The sequence below is a fragment of the Argentina anserina genome, chromosome 6 (assembly GCF_933775445.1).
Source record: "Argentina anserina chromosome 6, drPotAnse1.1, whole genome shotgun sequence".
NCBI lineage: Eukaryota > Viridiplantae > Streptophyta > Magnoliopsida > Rosales > Rosaceae > Argentina > Argentina anserina.
In genome coordinates, this window is record NC_065877.1 from 10,000,001 (window position 1) to 10,022,928 (window position 22,928).

The window sequence follows — 22,928 nt, forward strand, 5'->3', positions numbered from 1 at the left end:
TATATCCCAGTTGTCCTATCGAGGAATAACTCCCAGAGTATTTTCCCATTGTTTGAAGGGAGATGGAAATGGTGGGGGTATACTTGTTCTTGGTGAGATTTTGGAGCCGAATATTGTTTATAGTCCCCTCGTTCCATCACAGTATGTCTCTATCCTATTGGAGTTTCTCTTAAAATTTGTTCAGATTCTGCAAAGTGGGAGCTCTTTCTGGTCACACAATATTTTGAAATATTCTTCTTCCTTGCTTAATATTGAGTTGGTCAGTTTTTACCTTTCGAGCTCTAGTTTTAGCATTTTGAATCTGGTAAGGAGATAGTACTTGGTATATAAAGTTGGAATACAGAGTTCACGGATTCACAGTTGCACCGTTTTGTTCTTTTTTTGAGAAACATGTGCTCATTATTTCCTCTGCTGCACAGACTAAAAAGGGTTCATCACTGTCATCCAGATAATTAGTGCTTTGTTGTTGTTTTTATGACATAATTAAGTTTGCTATTTCTCTAAGGAGGTCATGTAGAATTTCTAATGCCATTTTTGGGGCTCATTAAGTGGGTAGGCTTTGGGGTAGAGTACCTTCATGAGGCATATTTATACCTTGCAAAATTGATCATCTAGACTGCTTTCTATAATTATAATGATTGATTTCCTGGTGTGCAATCATATTTTTTTCAAAACAGTACTGGCGTATTCTTACTGTATTTTTTATTCACTTGTAAATAAAAGATTCTTTTGCCAACTGATTCCTAAGTTATTATTTTTCAGGCCTCATTATAATTTGAATCTTCAGAGCATTGCTGTCAATGGGCAAATCTTACCAATTGATCCAATAGCCTTCACAACATCCAACAGCCGGGGAACTATTGTTGACTCTGGCACGACTTTGACATACCTTGTGGCGGAAGCTTATGATCCTTTTGTCAGCGCTGTAAGTTTAAAATCAACATTAGCATTTGTATAATACTAAATTAATAAATTTTTGATAGTTATTCTTTAACCTAATTGCTATATCGTAAGGGTTCATGTACAAAAGATACACTCTATAAGCCATCAATTAATCTCCATTCTACTGTAACATCGTTTCTTTGGATCTTCATTTAAGTTCTGTTGCTTCTGCTTCCTGTTTCGGTTGGGTCCACCCTGATTTTGGCTTTCCATATGCATAGGCTCTTTCCTCTATATTTGAGTTTGTGCTTCCCTTTAGTTAATCTATTGCATCAGAAAAATTAGCACTCGGAGAAACCTAGATGGGAGGGCTTAATTAATTTCTCATGCATGTTTCAATTGTGGTTGCTAGCTCCTTCTAATATGATCATGTTCTGAAGCTGCTTTTGTTGGTATTTATCTGATGCATAGATAACATCGATCGTTTCCCAGTCTACGACTCCCACCATTTCAAAAGGAAACCAGTGTTATATAGTCTCCAACAGGTTTGTTCTATGGATGTAAACAACATCTAAGTTCCTATCTCAAGAGTTGGATTAACAGTGGCATGTTTATCTTTAAACTTTCAGTTTGGCTGAGGTGTTTCCTCCAATTAGTCTGAACTTTGCAGCTGGTGCATCAATGGTGTTGAAACCAGAAGAGTACCTCATACATGTGGGTTTTGTTGTAAGTTGTTCCTCCTGCTCCTTCTGGAAAGGTCTTATTTTATGTAATTGCATTATACATGATAGTATGGTATTGTTACAGGGAGGAGCTGCTATGTGGTGCATTGGCTTTCAGAAGGTTCAGGGAGGAGTAACGATTTTAGGAGGTTAGACCGCGGAATTTGCATTTCTTGAGAATTTGTTTTTTCAATTTTATGGAAATATTTTTCTTTTTTTCCTAATCTTTGGTAAGATCAAGTAGCATTAGTATCTGATTCACATTTAAGTCGTAAAGCATCTACTATAGAGTACCTTGTTGAGTGTTCTGTTACCCTATTTATCTAACTGAAAATCAAGCAAAATCAATATTTCAATAGTACTTGAGCAGTTGGCATTTATTGATTGCTGTTAAAAGACACACACACACACATACAGAAAATCTCAGCTTCGGACGTCCGGACGGTTTTTCCGTCCGGATTTCCGCCGTTTCTCCTCGATCTGACGCCGGCGACGCCGTTTCTTCTCGCCGGAGTGACACCACGCCTTCCTAGACGCTGCTCCGATGAAGAAGAAGGCGAAAGAGATCGAGATCGGATGTCCACCATGATCGGTGGTGAAGTTCTGAGTGAGGTTGCTGCAAGACCTCCGATCTCGATCTCTTTCGCCTTCTTCTTCATCGGAGCAGCGTCTAGGAAGGCGTGGTGTCACTCTGGCGAGAAGAAACAGCTTTGCCGGCGTCGGATCGAGGAGAAACGGCAGAAATCCGGACGGAAAAACCGTCTGGACGTCCGCAGCCGAGAAGCGCTATATATATATATATATATTTTCACAGTTGTTTCTCCTGTCTCTTTTTTTTTCCGATCTATAACATGTATATAGCTGTGCCATTCAATTGGCTGGATTTCTAATCTTTTTCCCTCTTTTCTTTCTCCAATTGCAGATCTTGTTCTAAAAGATAAGATAGTTGTGTATGATTTAGCTCGCCAACGGCTTGGATGGGCCAACTACGATTGTAAGCTCAGACATAAGTCTACTAATATTGTTTTTTATTCTCCTATATCCTTGGTTGAGTACCTACCTCATATGACATACTTTTCATTCTTTTCAGGCTCATTATCCGTGAATGTTTCAGTAATTACTAGCAAAGACGAATTTATCAATGCAGGACAGCTCAGTCAGAGCAATTCACCAGGAGACATGCTTGTCAAGCTGCTAACAACGGCGATCACGGTTCTCTTACTGCAGATATTGGTCTTAGTGGACTTCCATCTACTGTAGTTTTAAGCCTCAGATTCTAAATTGGATTCTCTTTACAATGCGTATCAGCTTAGCTGATCTTTATTTATAGTGGTCAGCACTAGGGTTGAGGTGCGGTGTATATCATTCTGATTCGCTTCTTATTAGTGCGGACGGGTGGGCATCATCATTTCTTGACTTGGAAGTTTCACTCTGTTGCCATATGTGGATCTCTGTCTTCATCAGATTGTGGCCGGTAGAAGCAGAGCAAGCCAATTGTAGCTATTGCAGGTTTTAGGTAGGGATATAGAATTTCTGTTAGGGGGTGTCAGTTTATTGATTCGGAATCAGTTTTGTCTACTAGTTTTACTTTGACGATTCCTAAGTTCAGTTTGTAAGGAATGTCAGAATGTACAGGGTTGGAATGAACAGATTGTTTGTACTTTGTAATCATGGACATTACGATCATAGTTTTCTGTCTGTTCAAATACAGAGAAATCAGAACATTTGTGTATTGGGACGTATGTAGCAATCCTCAGACAATAGATTGCTTTCATAATTTCTCGAATCCATGTTGCCAATATTTGAACTTAAACACGCTTGTGATCAGCATTTGTGCATTAGAATCGCATTTTTATCTGTGATTAGTGAAAGGCTCTCACCTATGTGGACAAGGAGATAAACAAGAGCCGGAATCTAGTCAAATTAGTAGGCAAGACTCCTCTCACCCTGCGAATACATGAAGCTAAAACTCCTAGAATTAGAGGTACAGAATAGTTAAAATTCCTACTAATAACTTCCATATGATCCTGGCCCTGGAGCACTAGGCATATACAGCTAGGCAGTTGTTGATGCAAGCAATACTAAAAGGAAGCAATGAAACAGAAGGGTTGGTGAGTCAGTGACTGGTGACTAGTTATATATGGAACTCCTGTACTCCAAATCTGAAAGGAAGAGCAGAGTGTAAGTTTGCTATAAGTGGCACCATGAGTTGGCAATAGCTACTACACACTAACTTCTAACCTATTTAACATTCAACATCAGAATTAACAGCGTATTAAGTATTGAACGCACTTATAACCGCATACTGATCAGTTAATTGAAAATCAAAAGTAAACTGATCGGTTAAATGTGTTCAAGGCTCATGTTAAATATGATGGTAACTACGATTTTTTATTTGTTTTATTTTTATGTTTTTGTTTTAGAACAAAGAAGTAGGAGAAGGTAGGGTTGAAGTTAAAAGTCCAGGAATGGTGGTGAAAATAGTGGTTGTGAAAAAAGATTGGGGATGGTGAATGGTGTGCGAACCATTTTCGCTGCTTTGAAGTAGTCATTACACTTATGGACCCCCACTTTTAGTCTCACTCGCTTCGCACTTTGTCATTTTCCTTCTACGATTGACACGTGTTGCCTATTTTCCATAAGTGTGATCTGGCCTTTTCCACAAGAAGAACTAGCTTTTCCACTTTTACTTTTACTCTATGAAAAATAAATTTTATTTTTGGAAAACTTTCCATTTAATTAAATCATTAATACTACTTAATAGTAGACAATCAATTCTAGTCATGAAAAACGTTAATCCCAATAAAATACCAGTACCGCACTAATTCACTAAATAGATAGTTAGTTTTTGTTTAATATGTGTACAAGTCTCATAAAATCAAATGTTTAGAGTAAACGTTTTCATCTTAAAAATAATAAGTAATAGTCACAAGTTACAACAATATAGATTTTTCTGAGTGAAAATATAAAGAGTTTGTATTTTATTTTATCAACATTAAATAATACTAACATTTTTGCGGACGAATTTCTGACATATGATTTAGCATATCTTCATGAAAAATCCTAAACGTATCTTTCAGATTACAGAAGAAAAATGTGCTCTTAAATAATCAGATAACATTCCTAAAACCATAAAAAATTAATTTTCTTTTTTCTCGGAAAATACATAAAGGGCGTAATAAATCCAAAGAGATGGATCCTTCTAACAAACCCAACAACTTTCCCATCACGCCTTTTCATCTCCCTCCTAAAATAGTGACCGCTGACGTGTCATCACCAAACAGCCCATAACGACTGGACCGTCACTTCACGCGCTATCCCCCGCGCGTGAAAGAGGCCCCACACCGGTTCGCGAATCCTGGTGAAAGGCCCAACCTCCATGCAAAAACCCCCTCCACCTCTCTCAAATTCATCAGTCTCTCTCTCTCTCTCTCTAAAAACAAAAAAAGCCAAAAAGAAAAAAAATCACCTCTCTCTGTTTTCCGTTTCACTCTATCAGAGATCAGTCTCAATCTTCAGGCCGAATCGCATTTGAACGGCGACGGAGACGGCGGTTTGAGTCGTGTGGCCGGATTACGGCTGAGCATTTGTGCCTCTGTGTGAAGAATTATTTGAGCGAAGATCAGTTATGGCGGTGCCTCAGACTCCGGCGTCGACGCAGCTGGCCGTCACGGCGTCTCTATACGTCGGAGACCTCAGCCCCTACACCACCGAGAACGACCTCTACGAGGCGTTCAACAACGACAACAAGAGCCTCGCGTCCGTGAGAGTGTGCAGGGACACCAACACCGGCAGGTCTCTCTGCTACGGCTACGTCAACTTCGTCAACACCGATGACGGTAACCGTCTCGATTCTCTTTCTTTGATTTATGAGCTGTGATATTGTGACAGAAATCAGAATTCTCAGATTTTTTACATTTTGAATTCGAGTTTTGGATATTAATTGGTGATCTGTTTGGTTAGAATGTTAGTACTCACTTGGATTCTACCTCCTCTGTGAGGAAATTTACTTTGGATTCTGCCTAATTTGGACTGAAACGGTGCGTTTTAAGTGCCTAATTTGGATTTATTGTTAGTATAATTGTAATTTTCTCGTCTTTAAAATTCGTTTGGTTGTTTCTCAAAACTAGATGATTTGTTTTTTTTGTTTTGTTTATAAATTGAAACAGTTTGATTAGAGGACAAAAATGATCAATTGCGATATTTTTCGGTGTTGATCTGCTTGATTGTTCTACTTGTTCTAGAAGGGAAATGAAATTTTGATACAATTTGTCTAACTCTTTTGATCAATGCATATATCGTAAGAGGGAGTGAGTATGTGTCTGTTTTATGTTCAGTTTTCTTTTAGGCCTACAATGCATGCTTGTGAAGATTTAATACAATCATAAAAGAACTGTCTTTGATTTCCTTTTTTTCTTTTCTTTTCTAATAGCAATTCAAGCCATTGAGTTGAAGAATAACTCTGAAGTGAATGGAAAAGTGATGAGGGTCATGTGGTCTCATCGCGATCCTGATGCTAGGCGAAGTGGAATTGGAAATGTGTTTGTCAAGGTATGTCCTGTTGCTATACAGAAGTCAATGCCACTCGGACCATTTATTCTCAAGTGCATTCCTTTTCTATGCTGTGAATACTTCAGGTATAATTTTTTTTTTCTTAATGTCTGGCAGAATTTGGGCGAAGGGCTTGATAATGTAGGGCTTCAAGATATGTTTAAGAAATTTGGAAATGTTTTGTCTTGCAAAGTTGCCATGTTTGAGGATGGGAAGAGTAAAGGCTACGGCTTTGTTCAGTTTGAGACTGAGGAATCAGCTACTGCTGCAATTGACAAGCTAAATGGATTCACAGTTGGAGACAAACAGCTGTATGTTGAATTTCTATGTTTTTGTATACTTTGTGGATTGTGATTTAAAGAATTTAATGTGCATATTTACTGATAGGTTTGTATTTGGTCTGATGATTATAAATGGCACAGGTATGTCGCGAAGTTTGTTAGAAAAAGTGATCGAGTTTTGCCCAATCCTGATGTGAAATATACAAATTTGTATGTGAAGAATTTGGATCCAAATGTCAGGGAGGAGCTTCTGGAAGAAAAGTTCTCTGAGTTCGGGAAAATTGTAAGCTTTGCAATAGCAAGGGATGAAAATGGGATTTCTAGAGGTTTTTGCTTTGTGAACTTTGAGGGTCCGGATGATGCTAGAAGAGCACTGGAATCTCTGAATGGATCTCAACTTGGTAGGTTATATGCATATTTTAAGGCCTTAGTTGGAAATATGGATGTAATTTTTTGATTACCAGCTTTTCTTGTCTATATGTTGAGTAGGTTCCAAGGTTCTGTATGTAGCAAGAGCACAAAAGAAGGCAGAGCGTGAACAAATTTTGCGTCATCAGTTTGAGGAAAAACGGAAGGAGCAAGTGTTAAAGTTCAAGGTAGTTTATTCACCTCGTTCTTGTCAATAATTCTCTCGATCATTATAGGATCTTATCAATGTGTTTCTTGGTTTCTTTGACAGGGATCAAATGTGTATGTGAAGAACATTGATGATGATGTCACTGATGAAGAGCTCATAGACCACTTCAGTCAATGTGGCACAATTACTTCAGCAAAAATTATGAGAGATGAGAAAGGAATAAGCAGGGGTTTTGGCTTTGTTTGCTTCTCTACCCCTGAGGAGGGAAATAAAGCTGTGATTACATTTCACGGTACGGTAACATTTATTTAAATTTTCTGCACATGAAACTATTACGAGGTCATTCTTTTAATTGCTGAATTAGTCATGAAATTACCTCTTGTTTACATGTTTTACCTTGCACGCAGTGTTTCGTCTAGTCTTTGTATGCTATGTTTTCTGAGCTTTTAATCATCTTGTCATGATATCTGACAGGATATATGTTTCATCGGAAGCCATTGTATGTCGCTATTGCTCAAAGGAAAGAAGAAAGACAAGCACAGCTGCAGCTTCAGTATGCACAACGTATAGCGGGATTTCCTGGTCCTTCAGCGGCTGTCATCCCTGGTGGATACCCTCCCATCTATTATCAGGCTCCATCTGGGGTTGTTCCACCTCCTCGACCAGGGATGATGTATCAGCCTTTGGGATTGAGGCCAGGATGGAGACCTAATGGCTTTGGACCTACTTCTGGACCAGCTTTTCAACCACCCCCTGTTCCTGTTGTGAGTACACTTCCTTTTCTCAGTTATTTGAACTCACCATCTGCATGCCTGTCTTCACAATTTTGTGAAAAAAGAAAATAAAGAGGTCTAGTATGGCTATCTGATGCCTGCTACAAATTTTTTATTGCAGATGTCCAATAATCCAAGGCAGCATAGGCAAAACAGGGGCAGAATAAATGGGCATATGCCTTCCCATGGAGGTCCTGTTATTCCACATTTGCAACAGTCAGCTCAGTTAACACACTCGAAGGATTCTAACAATCAACAGGTTTGATATCCTCTACTAACAAGGTTTCTGCCTGTATGTGTTTAAAACTTTGAAACTTTTTTGTCACAGCTTGTATGTGAAAGATGATATGGTGATATAGGTATGTGGAGGTTGTCCTCCCAACTAGGTTTCCTTTTGTTTTTCAACGAATATATAACAATTCTTAACCTTTGAAGGATCGATGCTGAAAATGAGTATTTTCTTGCTCCACTTTGTTGCATGCTTGATTATTTGTGAGCCATTTATATGTGAAATGTACTAATATATGCAAGCCTTGGATTGCAGCGTTCAGGGCAGCCTAAATATGTTCCTAATGGGCGTCAGCGTGACATGAATAAAGGATCAGGAATCTCCAATTCTGTTGGAGGTGGGTCTCAGGGACCAGAGATGCTGAGTAGTATGCTTGCTGCTGCATCTCCTGAGCAGCAGAAGCAGATACTTGGCGAGCGTCTCTTCCCACTTGTGCATAAACACAAGGTGATTCACTGCTTACTTTAACTCTTTTGTTGGTATTACGTGATCTTTTTAAGGATTTTTGGCTAGAAGTTATTTGCACTGATCTAAAAGTTCACTATGTTTGTACTTGCAGCCGGATCTTGCTTCAAAAATCACAGGGATGCTTCTGGAAATGGACAACTCGGAGCTGCTGCTTTTATTGGAGTCTCCTGAGTCTTTAGCTGCAAAAGTAGGAGAAGCTGTTCAGGTCCTCAAGATCTCCAAGACTAAAGTATCTAGCAAGGATTCCCTTCATTCTAGTTACCTTTCTGCTGAGGTTGCAGTAAACTGAAAGAAAAACTCCAGTCGTGCGTGGTTAGAGGTTTTGTCGCACCTCAAGCTCCGGGAAAATGAATTTTTGATACTTAATTGGCACCTTCTCTATCTTTTTTAGTACTACGTAGACAACGTAGTACGTACTTACCAGATTGACTAGGAATGTTAATCTGGTACCTTAATAGTTAGTAGTAATGACAGAGGTTATAGATGACATAATATTTGATCTAATTCTGCTTATTAGTTTTCTGTCTGGATGGCAATATTTGTTTGAGCATTTAGCTAGTTGCATCTGTTATCTGGGGAAATTTGAGCTTGAGAAATGGACTCTAAACCGGCCCTAATCCTATTTCCTACAATTAACGATCTCTTGATTATGTTTGTGATTACTTCCGTCTCCTAGGCTTGTTAGGGAACTTGAGGAAGTTACGATAGAATGTACAAAGTACGATATATCGTAGTTTTTTTTTTTCAGACAAACAAATATGTTTTTTAAATAAAATTTTATGGCCTGAATAACCATTACATACTAACTGACATCAAACAAGGGGTTATGAGACTAAACTCAATATTAGTATGCGGCATAAAACTATTCTTAATTTGGTAATCAGCGCAAATCGAATTAAAGCTAACATATTCTATGACTGATATAACTATTTTTAATTTGGTAATAAGCACATATTGAATTAAGCTAACCTATTCTATGACTGATAAAACTATCTTAATTTGGTAATCAATGCAAATCGAATTAAACTAATCTATTTATGACTGATACAAGCATAACAATATACAATGTCCCACACTAAAAAACTAACAATAGAAGTATAGATGTTCGTAGTTTCAGTGAAGTACTGTATGATATATTGTTTTAATAAATGTTTTGTAAATAAATCATTCGTGTACGCATTTGAACTTTGGCTTTGGTCACTCCTCTCATTTCAAAATTTCTGCATATATGCAACGTTACAAGCATATGGTTTTAGTAAGAAACAAATTAACTGCAAAACAGTTTATTATGAACCGTAAATGATATATAACTCTAAAATTTGACCATGAAGTCTCCTATTTTCTGCATATAAATACGTACAATATATAGATGCATGTAACGAATGAAGGATTATTGCATAGTGAACTTGCTCTGGAATTCCTTCAAATCATTTTGGTACATCTCAATACAACGTACAACACTTACGAGTCCATTGGAGAAGATGAAGTTCTCCTATTATTCCATTATTTTCTTGATTTATTTCTCTACTCTATTCATTAACCTACATGCTATCCCTAGTTATGCTATTGGCTCCTCTTGTTTCACAAAAGCTCCATCGTCTCTGTTTAAAGACTCATCGGAGTCAACCATGGAATTTGACGACATTAAGATTCCGCAAAAACCGAACGTCATTGTTTCACAAGATGGTAAGGGAAATTTCAAGCAAATAATGGATGCCATCGCAGCTGCACCAAGTCACTCAACCAACTACTTTGTGATACTTGTTAAGAAAGGGGTTTACAAGGAATATGTGAACATCGACACCACAAAATCGAATATAGTCTTGATCGGAGAGGGTAAGGATGCTACTATAATTTCCGGGAGTAAAAGCGTAGGCGGCGGACGGGCAACATTTGATACTGCAACATTTGGTAATATATTGTTTCTCTATTTTGAATTGTTTGCTCAAATTCTAAGCAAAAATAAATTTGTCTTAAGTAGAGATTTGAGCAGTCTTAAAATTGCACCTGGTCATAACTCCAATTCAACTAAACAGTCTTGTTCATGTACTCAATTATATTCTTAATTCTTTTCCAATTCGAGTATAATTACACCAACGTTAATATATATAGCTTCACACAATAACATTGCATTCACAATCTCATTAAATTTTATGGCTAATAACGTTTATGTTGATTTGTATTTGTCTTGTCTAACAGTTGTTAGAGCTCAAGGATTTGTTGCGATTAACATAGGGTTCGAGAACACAGCAGGTCAAAAAAACTTGCAAGGAGTCGCACTTCTATCCGGCGGCGACCGCTCTGTCTTCTACCGATGCAAGATAACAGGTAACCAAGACACATTGCTTGTGGAAGCCGGTCGTCAATTCTTCCGAGAATGCCAAATCATCGGCACTATCGACTTCATCTTTGGCTATGGCACTGCCGTCTTTCAAAAATGCAACATTTACATCAAAAGAAACCAGATGGGTGCCACCAGAGTCATCGCCGCCCACGGTCGTAACTCCTCAACTGACTCATCAGGCTTCTCGTTCCAGTATTGTGACATCAACGGAGACCCCCAACCCACTGGCACTGCAGACTCAAAAATTCCGGTAGGCACGTACCTAGGTCGGAGTTGGGGCATTTATGCCAGAACAGTGTTCATGCAGTCGTCTATAAGCAGCATCCTAAGGCCGGAAGGTTGGCTTCAGTGGCATACGGATGCAGAGCAACCATACTTCGGTGAGTACCAGAATTCTGGACCAGGTGCGGCGCTTGGTGGCCGGGTTAAGTGGCCGGGTTTTCATAATATGAGTGCATCTGAAGCTGATAAATTTACAGTAGCCAAGTTTATTGATGGTAGTTCATGGCTAGCTTCGTTAGGTATCCCTCACTCACTAGGATTGGATCCATCGGCCGATCCGCCTATGGGAGCTTAAGTAGCCATACTCATGAACTGCTTTTAAATTTACACAATAATTTCTACAATTAGTTGCGACTGAATGTGTGTGCTTTTTTTTTTGTTCGTTCGTCTTAGAGTTTGTCACAGCCCTGAAATTTCGAAAATTCGAATTCGAAGTAATAAAAACTCTAAAACAATCTCAAATATATTGAAATCATCTTATAATAACAGTGTATCGAAACTGAGTCCACAACACGACTCAGTCGATTTGAATAATACATGACCAGTTTATATCTCAGTATTATAACCAATAGAAATGTAAAATTCACTTAATTCTCATCACAAACAGAAGAAATAAATCTTCAGAGTAAACCCTCTGAATCTACTAATCCCCACCTGCAGAACTATCTCATACGCCATCGAATTGGTACACCGGGATTGTAAACACAAACCCGATAAGATTTTCAGCCTGTATGAGTAAGCCAACAATATAACATACATCGCATACAAATGAAATATGACAAATAATATTTAAAAACAAATGTACTCATGTGACACTGGGCAACCCATATGTTACCCAATATCATTTAAAAATATGTGTAATCATGACACACTGAGCAACCCATATGTTACCCAAAATCATTTTAAAACATGGGTACTCATGAGACCCAGACAACCCATTTGTTACCCCTCATGCAGTACAACGACAGGCATTGGGCAACCAAATTGGTTGCCCAAAATCATTTAAAATACGGGTACTCATGAGACCCATGTACCCATCTGTTACCCCTCATGCAGTACACCGACAGACACTGGACAACCCATCTGTTACCCAATATCACCCAAAAAATGGGTACTCATGAGATCCGGGCAACTCATCTGTTACCCATCATGCAGTACACCGGCAGACAGACTAGAGCTCTAACTGAATTGTAACCGACACTCGGCCAAGGCTTGGTTCCGATTACTGCCAACAACGTCCGAAGACTAGAAAACGTTTTAACAAGACTCAATGTTAAAACCACGTACAATAACAATCCACACATGTTATTGTACTACAAGTCTACAACCAAGCGACTATTGCACAACAATATGAATATAGTCACAACATTATAATCTCACATTTGAAATAAAACCGAAACATTATATAATATAGCAACCCATATATATGTATCGTATTTACCATTTTCGTACACATACATAACCCACTATATTATATAAATGTCACACTTCACTCTTTTTAATAATTAAAACATATAAGTCACCACTAAGAATAGACTTGTCATAGTGAGATTTACTCACATTCACCATAGTTCATAATCACTAAAACCTTTTTAAAATCACTTATTAAAATAGCGTTTCACTTACCCATTAACCGTAGACGATCAAGTTCACGTAATATAAACCAAAACATATTTTTAGAATAATTTTTATAAGCTAGTGATGCAACGACTATGTTAATAACTCAAATTAAATTCAATAATTATAACACTACTTCGATCATGATGATATTGTAAGGTTTACTAACCTTATTTCCTGCGTGCAACTTCCACGACACTGAAAGAGATTCACTCACTCGTTTTATCGGTCACCTAATAGCATGTTATAATGCTTAGAAAACGATACGTAAAATCTCAGGTGACGATTTTCATTACAGTCGAACACTGTTCATAAACCATTGTTCATGAACACTGTTCACAATCAATGTTTATGCGCCGCCACCATTTTCCCACCACCACCAATGACTACCAAATTTCACCACCACAATCAAATAACATTCCTAACAACTTTCTAGTTCACCACAAGGTCCAAATACGAGCCTAAACGCTTCAATTTAACAAAAAATTGAAAAGCCCTAATTTAAATCCTAGGATTTCTTTTCTCGATTCTCCTAGCACAAAACGATTTGGGTTAAATCTTTTGGAGAGTTTGTCGTATGGAAGGAGACCTTCAAAATGGGACAAGAATCTTACGGATTGGTGGTCGGAGGAGGGAGATCCGACGAGGTGAAGTTCGGTGAACTGTGCATTTTCGGGAGAACTTCCGGGATTTACCGCTCCCAAACGGCGGCAAGATAGCAGGTGGCGCTGCCATCAATCGACATGGGACGCAACAACCTTTCAAATGGGACCGGTGCGCCGCTCTATGGTGGCCGGACGACGGAGATCTGAATTTCGGGGGTGAACAGTATGTATGAACAGTGCCGATCCGAATTTCTGATTTTCTCCCCTTTTTTCTCTTTAATCCCCTATTTATACTATTTTTTAAAAATGTCCAAATACATTTTAATTCGTAACTTCTTCATACGAACTCCGATTTAGGCATGCCGTGTGTTCACGAGTTCGTATTGACGAACTCTACGACTTTCATGAATGAAGTTTTCTGAGATTCCGAACGGATAAAAAGTCAACTCTTGACCCGTCACGGTAACGTTTCTATGTATAAATCGACCGAACACTTTCGTTTTCTCTCTCCTACTATATAGTCAGATCACCACCAATTTAAATATCTCTAAACAATAATTATAAATTTTCGGGATATTACAGAGTTATATTTACTTCAGCTTGTAAAAATAAAATTAGTAAATTATAGAGGCTCTATCACTAAATAGTTAGAAATTTAGAGAGAAAGGAATCAATACGACGACCAACATTCATCAACCTCATGCTCTCTATATATCATTTGTTACAATCTACCTCCTTTTTTGTTTGAGTCCAAATCAATGGACACATTATTTGAGAAAAAAATTATATATACCATATGACTGATGTGAGTCGTTAAAAAAAATGTGAGTCAGTTAAATATAAATGGATTCAATGGACTATTTTAGATATATTAAATGACATGGAACTATGTACATTTTCTGCTAACAAAATCTTAAAATAAAATTAGATTACTAATTATTTTTAAGCTTCTTATAAAAAAGTTATATTTGATAGATGAAATTGGAAAAAAGTTGAATAAGATTTTAAAATTAGAAAAAAGTCACTCAATTAAAGCCCTTAAACTGTTGCCATCACAGTTTATAATATTTACAGGCTGCCATCGAACTAAAACTAAAGCAGATCTTGTGCGACTGGTACTTGTCCTTCATCAACGTCTTCTCCTCCTTCCTATGACCCCCATAACACCCATTGATTCCCATCCTCAGCAGCATCATCATCATCGCCGGCTCGAGCATCGTCTTGTTCTCCGATGAAAAAGCGGAAGGGACCGAATGACGCGTGGTTGAGGGTGCTTCGGCACACGGATCTGGAGTTGATTCCCACCCTCGCGTTCAATTAGACCGAAGCCAAAGCCTGAGAACCGACGACCTCGCTCACCATCTATGAACTTCAAGGAGTTGGTGGTCACCACATGCTTTGAGTTTTCTGGGTTCGCAGATCAATACTTGACCCTGAATGGAGGAGATAAATTTACTTAAATGCTTTGAGTCTTCTGGGCTCATATTCTCTTAGATGATATGACTGGTTGTGTTCTGGCGGAGAGCTGGATTTGGAAACTAGGCTCCGACCAGAAGAGGGTGCAAATGGCGGAGGGATGGGCGACGGTGATGGCGCCGTTGAAGAAAAAGGCGGAGTCAGGAAACTGGCGAGCATGACGTTGGTGGCGGCAGAGGAGGACGGCGTCGACGTTTTTGGGTTTGACATGGGTGCCTAGATCATTTTTCTGGGTGCCTAATAAGAAAAAAAATTCTTTTTTTTGTTTTTGTTTTATATTTTAAGGCTTAATGGTTGGGTAGAAGCAAGGATGACGATGAAATAAACTACAATCAAGTTACTCGTCACACTACTAGCCACACTATCAGTCACACTAACTTGTGATGTGACATGTAGTCTGATAGTAGATAACTAGTGTGACAATCGGATAACTAGTGTGACAGATAGTGTGATATAAAGTGTGACATGTAATGTGATAGCTAGTGTGACAAGTAATATGACATAGTCACATAAAACAGTAAATAAAGGTTCGTTATTTCTAATCATCATCATCATCAACATCAACATCATCATCATCATCATCATCATCATCATCATCATCATCATCATCATCATCATCATCATCATCATCATCATCATCATCATCATCTTCATCTTCATCTTCATCTTCATATTATTATTATTATTATTATTATTATTATTATTATTATTATTATTATTATTATTATTATTCTTCTTCTTCTTCTTCTTCTTCTTCTTCTTCTTCTTCTTCTTCTTCTTGTCACAATATAGTCACATAAAACAGTGTTACAACGTGTGTGATAGTTAATGTGATAGGTAGTACGACATAAGGTGTGACAGATAGTGTGACAACGAGTGTGATAGTTAGTGTGACATGTAGTATAATAGGTAGTGTGACACCATGTATGATAGGTAGTGTGACACTATGTGTGATAGGTAGTGTGACAGAGGTGTGACAGTTAGTGTGATAGATAGTGTGATAGCGAGTGTGACATGTAGTGTGGCATGAGTTGTGATATGTAGTGTGACATGGGTTGTGATATATAGTGTGACAACGGTGTGACAGTGGGGATGACAAGTAATGTGACATGCCGAGAGAAAATGCCTAAATATGAGAAATGATATTAAAATTTTCAAAGGAGATTAGTATGACTATGCTCAGAATGAAGAAAATAACTAAGATTAGGAAGTTTTGAGCTCTGATTTTGCCGAAATAGCTTGGAGCACCACCATGGAAGGCGGCAGCCCCTTGCGAGGGTTGCTACGCCTTATATGGTGTTCGGTTCAGAGTGGGTATGGTATTCAATGAAATAGGAGAGAGATTTTTCTAACGGTACCAACCACGCTCAAATCTATCGCCGAACGACAAAGTTATGGTGAGAATTAAAAGAAGATGGAAAAAGAAAAATAAGATGAAGAAAAATGACAAAACAGTCCGGAAAATATTTTTAAAATGACTATTTTATAATTTTGTTCAAAGCTTGTAGACTATTTTATAATTTCTAATTAATTAAGATGAAATTTTTATAATTGAGAAATAAGTGGTGATTTTTTTCTAATTTATGATGAGAGATAGTACTATTTTATAATTTGCTCATTATTTTTCGGTGAAATAAACAAAATAGAAAGATGGGAAAATGAGAAGATGAGAAGATGAACACGATACAATGATCAAAGATTGAAAGAAGAATACCAATGAAGAAAAACTGATCTAATGATCAAAGACGTCCAAATGCCTAAACGTAATCTAATTAGTATTGATCGAAAGTGTTACGATCGATATTATATATTATGGTTCCATAAACGTTATATAATTTATAAACCTTCCATGCATGTTAAGTCTTTGCCTTGACATATATGCATATGGCATGGTGATATGGTTATAGTAAAGAGAAAAAAATAAATTAACCAGTTTATGAGCAGTAAATTATTACTCTCCAACTGAAATCTCAAATCCGACTATGCGGTCCTTTCCCATTTTCTGCGTAAAGGTGCATATTCACGTGTGCATATATATATATATATATATATATATATATATAGTCTCTATTCAGAGTGAAGCTTCATTATGAAATTATAGAGTGAAGTTCCAATTTTGACACACTTTTCGGTCAATTTTTTTCACCATAAGTGATTCAATATTTAGGTATGCTATTCAAGATCATCTGTACAAAATTTCATCTAATTCGACAATGGTTTGAGTTTTCAAAATTGAGATTTACACGAACGATTCATGTTGAACAGTTTTAATTCATTCATTGATTTAATCTAATTACAATACCTTAACGATATCCGAATTAGATGAAATTTTGTACAGATGATCTTGAATAACATATCTAAATATTGAATCGCTTATGGTGAAAAAAATTAACCGAAAAGTATGTCAAAATTGGAACTTCACTCTGTAATTTCAGAGTGAAGCTTCACTCTAGATAAGAACTGTATATATATATACACACACAAAGGATGAGTCCATTGAAGTACTGAACTTGCCCTGCAACTTTTCTCATTTCATCATTTAAGTACATTTCAGTACAATACTCAGGAGTCCAATTCAATAGTCAACAAGATGTCGTTCTCCTATAATACCATTCTTTTCTTCATTTATTTCTTTGCTCTTTTTAGTAACCCACATGCTAGCCCTAGTTATACTATTGGCTCCTCTCGCATCACAAAAGTTTCATTGCCTTTGTCCAAAGACTCATTGGTGTCGACCATGGAGCTTATACAAAATGTGACCTCTACCATGTCCCAAATTCATGGTGCTGATGATTATCCAAATCTCAATGTTCATATTCAACATTGTACACATTTTCTTGGCCAAACTGCTGTAGTTCTTTCTTTCATTAATCAAAAATACAATAAAGATTCATTTGCAGGTTGAATGCTAGTAATGGCAGCCAAGAAACATGTAGGGAAGTACTCCTCAATGATCCCAAATACTCTATGGTTAAAGGGAGTCTCAAACAAGTGATTGCATCTATCTATGACATCCTTTATATGTTGCAAGTGCCGCAAGGGAGTCCTAATTTTTCCAAGGGCAGTGGTGCTCCTCCGCTAATTAGTTCGACTGGATTTGGCGGCTTCAAGATCACTCAAAAACCAAACGTAATCGTTTCAAAAGATGGAAAGGGAAATTTCAGGCGAATAACTGATGCAATCGCGTCTGCACCGAGTTACTCAAGCAAGTATTTTGTGATTCTTATTAAGAAAGGGATTTACCAAGAATACGTGAACATTGATATCACAAAATCAAATATTGTCTTGATCGGAGAGGGTAGATATTCTACTATCATTTCAGGAAATAAAAGTGCAGGCGGTGGTCATCCAACGTATGAAACAGCTACATTTAGTAAGACTAATGTTTTAATTAATTTCAAATTAAAAATAAATTGAACGTGCATTCAGTAATTTCACATTTTATTGTTAACATTAGACTGATTGGTTATCCACGAACTCAATAATTAATTATATTTTTCTCCAATTTAAATATGATTTCACCATGCATTCATACATATTTTCCACCTAATAATTTTGCATATTAACAATCCTAACAATGTCTTTGTTCTTGTCTTCTCTACTAGCTGTCAATGCTCAAGGATTCATTGCAATTGACATATGGTTCGCGAACACAGCAGGTCAAAAAATGGGTCAGGCCGTCGCAATTCTATCGGGAGGCGACCGGGCCGTGTTCTACCGGTGCAGGATAAGAGGGAACCAAGACACATTTCTTGTGCAAGCCGGCCGCCAGTTCTTTCGAGAATGCCAAATTCTCGGCACTATCGACTTCATCTTTGGCTATGGCACTGCAGTGTTCCAAAAATGCAACATTTACATCAGGAAAAACCTAGTTGGTGGCACCAACGTCATCGCTGCCCAGGGTCGTGGCTCCCCAACGTCATCGCATACCTCGGTCGGAATTGGGACACTTGTGCCCGGACAGTGTTCATGCAGTCGTTTTTAAGCAATGTCATAAGTCCGGAGGGTTGGCAGCCTTGGAACGGGAATGAAGACAAACTCTACTTCGGTGAGTTCAAGAACTCTGGACCAGGTGCAGCGCTTCGAGGCCGGGTGAAGTGGCCTGGTTATCATAAGTTGAGCGCATTACAAGCTTATAAATTTACAGTTGCTAAGTTTATTGATGGGAATTCATGGCTACCTTCTATTGGTGTACCACACATATGAGGATTGCATTCATCGCCAAATCCGCCAACGTGGGCTTAAACACTCATGCAGTCATGACCTAGAAGTAGTTTTATTATTTTGAGTTTTTACACAAGCAATTGGTAACCGATAGTAAAAAATAAGATATCGTTTCATATATAAACAGGGAGAGATATTTTGCCTTGCTCGATGCTTCTTCTATTATGACAAATATCGATTATTCGTTACAAACTCGAACATTATTAGAAATATGGCCTCATGGGACATATAATAAATGTCCCCTTTGACACCTATAGGGACATTTATATGTGCCTATTGAGCTATAGGGACATTTGTGCTATGTGTTTCTATTGCTAGTGCTCCTATTGCTAAATGCAATTGTATGTGTTCCCAAATAACAATGGGACCCAATAGTCTCTCAAACTCTACAATACATCACAAATACAAATTCAATTGTACATATACCATACAACAATTGGGGACACTTAAATTATGTGTGCCCAGATTCATATTAGTATTAATATTTATTTTCTATGAAATTAAATTAATACATAATACAAGAAACACCAATCACAAATATTATTATACGATTTTCATTAAAAGACTAAGATTCAAATATACATAGACAAACCCAGAACTAAGTCTAGCTTTCTACCACCTATCGATCGAAGTCATGTTCTGATAATTGAAGGGCTATACACTTTCCAACTGGTGATCAATCACTCTAGTTGACCTTTAACTAAACTCCATGTTCTTCATGCTATGTTCTTCATGTTCTTCCATGCTAGTTCTCATTTTCCACGGATAAGAGTATATGATCATTAATAAACTCCATGCTATTAAACCACAAGGAACAACTGGTGATTAGTCATTATATGCCAAAAGATCAAACAAATTATGTTCCAAGCAACTACAAAACACATAGTTGAAACTGCAAATTGTGTCAAACAACTAGTTTTTTTTTTTTGCTATGAAAAAGTTAACTTTTACAGTGAAACAAATGAAGAGTTAAAAGACCAACCTACGCCACCATCACTTGCATTGTATTCCAATTCATCAGACGAAAAATCCACCTCCATGAAATTGGCCGGCCTGTGACAAATTAAGAACACAATTGAGGGCTTCTCTAGCGTGGTTATTAATTTTCCAAGACTATAGTATACTTTCCATCATAAATTCTGAATACAGTGATCTGCCTTCAAAGATTTATCAAGCAGTCTTGATCTATATCTCCTATCCTAGTGCATGACAAAGAATTCTATAAAGAAGGTAGCAAGAACAACCAGTATACACCAATTAATAGCACAAAAGAGTAGATCTTAAGACAAAAAAGACACTATAACCAGTAAATAGGGAGGGAATAACTTATAGATGACTATTGTTCCACGTACATGCAAGCTACCACTAAATTAGCAGATCTATTGGAATGGTGAAGTGCATATTACTTAGGTAAAAGTGTAAAAGTTTGAACACATCTAATAACTCTTAAGGTATAAATTTATTTTTCTTGAAAATTTTCATTTTTTATCCAACATGGTGACACAAGTTTTCTGTTCAATTAAAGCAAATAAGTTGGTTTCCAGACTTTAGTTAGCCTTCATTATTGCTATTGTTAGGTAAATGCACTCATATAATGAAAAAGGGAATTATCTTCTTTTTGTTTGCAAAATGGAAATAATAAAACGAGGAATCATCTTTCAATCATACATGCATCTCTATATAAATAGTTGAATATACATTTCAATTTCTATTTAAACTATGCATGCACCATCTTGAATCTAAACATATGTTAGGGAATGTCCAATGCCTATAAATAATCAGCATCTAGAGGCCAGTACTACACTAAACAATGGGACTAAGACATGACCTGTAGCAAGATGCTTGGTGGAAACATAAAAGCGAGTCCTATAAGCCTGCATATTAAGAAGTGGAACTATATAAAAAAGAAAAAACTTGCTTACAAACTACGCGTGCGCCCAAACTCTCATTTATTTACACATTTTAAGAATATAAATACATGATTTTAACCGTTCAAAAATTTAGTTTATTACTAAAGATTATTTATGTAAAAGATCAACATAAATAAAAATTGTCTTCATAGTCGATTGCATCAAACAAATTGACGGTTGATCATGAGACTACTAACTTTCACCATAACCGTTCATTTGTTTGATGCAATCGACTATGAAGACGATTTTTGTTTATGTTGATCTTTTACAAAAAAGATCTTTAATAATAAACTAAACTTTTGAATGGTTAAAATCATATATTTATATTCTCAAAATGTGCAAATAAATGAGAGTTTGGACGCACACGTACATACTAGTTTGTACGCAAGTTTTTTCCATATAAGAAATAAAATAGAATCGAGTTAGTTTCCTACCACTCAAATATAAATAGAATAAAAATAAAAATCCCTCAAGAGATATGTATTACATTTCATTTTATCATGAATGAACTCAAGCTACTGGATAGCCTACCTGCAAGAGGTTAAAGCAAGAATACCTCAATACTGTTTATATAAAGGATAAAAATGTATCAATTCATAGATAATGATTATAGGCATCTTCTATATGTCTAAATTAGCTAATTTGCACAGGACGAGATTAATCCACATGAACTCACAAAGAACAAACACCATCAAATTATGCATTGAAGTAGCCAAAATGATATTAGATATTTCAGAATTACAGATAAATATTACCTTGTTGATGCAAGATACGCTAATGGACCTGGCTTTTTAGCACCTTATCGAGGAACCAGATACCATCTCAAGGAGTGGTTTGGAAACCGTCTTCAAAATTATAAATAACTATGCAATCTTCGACACTCAAAAGCTAGAAATGTGATTGAACGTGCATTCGGTGTGCTAAAGAAAAGGTGGAGCATTCTAAGAACAACTTCATTTTTCGACATTAGAACACAAGTAAGAATCATCAATGCTTGTTGTGTTTTATACAACTTCATACGGATTGAGAAGCACAATGATCCTTTGTTAGAAGCTGAAGAGTTTCACATATTGGATTTAGTTGATCGTGAGTTGGCGATGAGGCCTATAGAAATCAATGAAGAGGAGTTTAAAACTATTAAAGCTACTAATGAGTGGATTGCATTTCGTGATCGACAGGCGATGGATATGTTTGTTGATTATCGAAGGTATCGAGTTCAACAAGTGCATCAAGAACAAAGAGAGGTGGAAAATATGCCATAGCTATTCTATCAATGTTAAAATTTAACTATGAATTCAATTCTAATTTATAGTATTTTTAATTCCTTTTTTCTCATCATTTTTTCTAGTTTAATGGGAGTTTAGAAAATTAAGTGAGGCAAGAAAATACAGTCTACTTAGTAAAAAATTAATTAATTATGATAATAATAGAGTAAAAGTAAAAAAAGAAAAGATTAACATTATTAAAAATAAAAATATATCACCAAATTCCAAGATTGAATCCCTTTCATAAAAAAAATGACCCAAACAAGTCATTTTAATAATCCATTACCCAAGTCCCTTCATTTTAAAATTCCTTCACTTCTAAATCCCTTTACTTTCAAATTCCTTCATTTTAAAATTCATTCACTTTCAAATCCATTCACTTCTAAATCCTTTCACTTTCAAATTCCTTGGAACCTCAAAATCTCTTATCCAAACACTCTCTAAGATGATTTTGATTTATTTGAGATTGTTTTAGAACTTTTCATGGTTTCGATTTCGAATTTAACACTTGAAATTTCGGGGTTGTGACAGTAAATCCTTATCTACTATGATACAAAACTTTGTATGAGATCAACTGTTTATGCTATTTGAAGAGAGATAAACAACATAATTTTCAAAAATGAATCCAAGCCTGCAATGGTGACTCTTAAACCTATTCTCAA

The 22,928-nt window shown here is 36.7% G+C and overlaps 4 protein-coding genes across 8 annotated transcripts in view; all 4 read left to right on the top strand.

The window, feature by feature from the left end:
- The window catches only part of LOC126797734 (aspartic proteinase 36), a 5,345-nt gene extending 2,009 nt beyond the window's left edge, over positions 1-3,336 (top strand). Inside the window, exons 4-11 of one of the 5 annotated variants that reach the window (XM_050524442.1) lie at positions 1-141; positions 763-925; positions 1,354-1,427; positions 1,512-1,608; positions 1,690-1,753; positions 2,527-2,598; positions 2,695-2,843; positions 2,935-3,336. The exon at positions 1-141 is cut by the window's left edge and continues 87 nt beyond it. In XM_050524442.1, coding sequence (XP_050380399.1) covers positions 1-141; positions 763-925; positions 1,354-1,427; positions 1,512-1,608; positions 1,690-1,753; positions 2,527-2,598; positions 2,695-2,843; positions 2,935-3,120 — 946 coding nt within the window. In that variant the 3' untranslated portion in view covers positions 3,121-3,336. Of the gene's footprint in view, positions 142-762; positions 926-1,353; positions 1,428-1,511; positions 1,609-1,689; positions 1,754-2,526; positions 2,599-2,694 lie in introns of all 5 variants that reach the window. The other 4 variants (XM_050524439.1, XM_050524440.1, XM_050524441.1 and 1 more) reach the window with 4 other exon arrangements.
- Positions 3,337-5,074: 1,738 nt separating this feature from the next.
- LOC126797717 (polyadenylate-binding protein 7) lies at positions 5,075-8,913 on the top strand. The gene is made up of 10 exons (XM_050524421.1): positions 5,075-5,443; positions 6,037-6,155; positions 6,273-6,466; positions 6,578-6,837; positions 6,926-7,032; positions 7,116-7,305; positions 7,488-7,777; positions 7,908-8,045; positions 8,331-8,522; positions 8,635-8,913. Exons 1-10 carry the CDS (start codon positions 5,233-5,235, stop codon positions 8,830-8,832), a joined length of 1,899 nt encoding a protein of 632 aa, XP_050380378.1. The 5' UTR covers positions 5,075-5,232; the 3' UTR covers positions 8,833-8,913.
- Positions 8,914-10,171: 1,258 nt separating this feature from the next.
- LOC126796835 (pectinesterase/pectinesterase inhibitor PPE8B-like) lies at positions 10,172-15,087 on the top strand. Its single transcript, XM_050523559.1, has 3 exons — positions 10,172-10,454; positions 10,743-11,408; positions 14,915-15,087. The coding sequence occupies exons 1-3, from the start codon at positions 10,172-10,174 to the stop codon at positions 15,085-15,087; spliced, it is 1,122 nt and encodes a 373-aa protein (XP_050379516.1).
- A 3,357-nt stretch (positions 15,088-18,444) lies between these two features.
- Positions 18,445-22,263, top strand: LOC126796836 (probable pectinesterase/pectinesterase inhibitor 6). Its single transcript, XM_050523560.1, has 3 exons — positions 18,445-18,832; positions 18,940-19,058; positions 21,928-22,263. Exons 1-3 carry the CDS (start codon positions 18,445-18,447, stop codon positions 22,261-22,263), a joined length of 843 nt encoding a protein of 280 aa, XP_050379517.1.
- The last annotated feature ends 665 nt before the right edge of the window (positions 22,264-22,928 follow it).

What these genes read in the sequence shown, in the direction of transcription:
- LOC126797717 (XM_050524421.1), top strand. Translation starts at nt 5,233, where the DNA reads ATGGCGGTGCCTCAGACTCCGGCGTCGACGCAGCTGGCCGTCACGGCG. An exon ending in CTTCGTCAACACCGATGACG is followed by an intron (nt 5,444 to 6,036) that starts GTAACCGTCTCG and finishes CTTTTCTAATAG; the next exon opens with CAATTCAAGCCATTGAGTTG. An exon ending in AGCAAGTGTTAAAGTTCAAG is followed by an intron (nt 7,033 to 7,115) that starts GTAGTTTATTCA and finishes TTTCTTTGACAG; the next exon opens with GGATCAAATGTGTATGTGAA.
- LOC126796835 (XM_050523559.1), top strand. Translation starts at nt 10,172, where the DNA reads ATGGAATTTGACGACATTAAGATTCCGCAAAAACCGAACGTCATTGTT. An exon ending in ATTTGATACTGCAACATTTG is followed by an intron (nt 10,455 to 10,742) that starts GTAATATATTGT and finishes CTTGTCTAACAG; the next exon opens with TTGTTAGAGCTCAAGGATTT. An exon ending in TTCATGGCTAGCTTCGTTAG is followed by an intron (nt 11,409 to 14,914) that starts GTATCCCTCACT and finishes GTTCTGGCGGAG; the next exon opens with AGCTGGATTTGGAAACTAGG.
- LOC126796836 (XM_050523560.1), top strand. Translation starts at nt 18,445, where the DNA reads ATGTCTTTGTTCTTGTCTTCTCTACTAGCTGTCAATGCTCAAGGATTC. An exon ending in GACACTTGTGCCCGGACAGT is followed by an intron (nt 18,833 to 18,939) that starts GTTCATGCAGTC and finishes ACTCTGGACCAG; the next exon opens with GTGCAGCGCTTCGAGGCCGG. An exon ending in CATGGCTACCTTCTATTGGT is followed by an intron (nt 19,059 to 21,927) that starts GTACCACACATA and finishes GGTGTGCTAAAG; the next exon opens with AAAAGGTGGAGCATTCTAAG.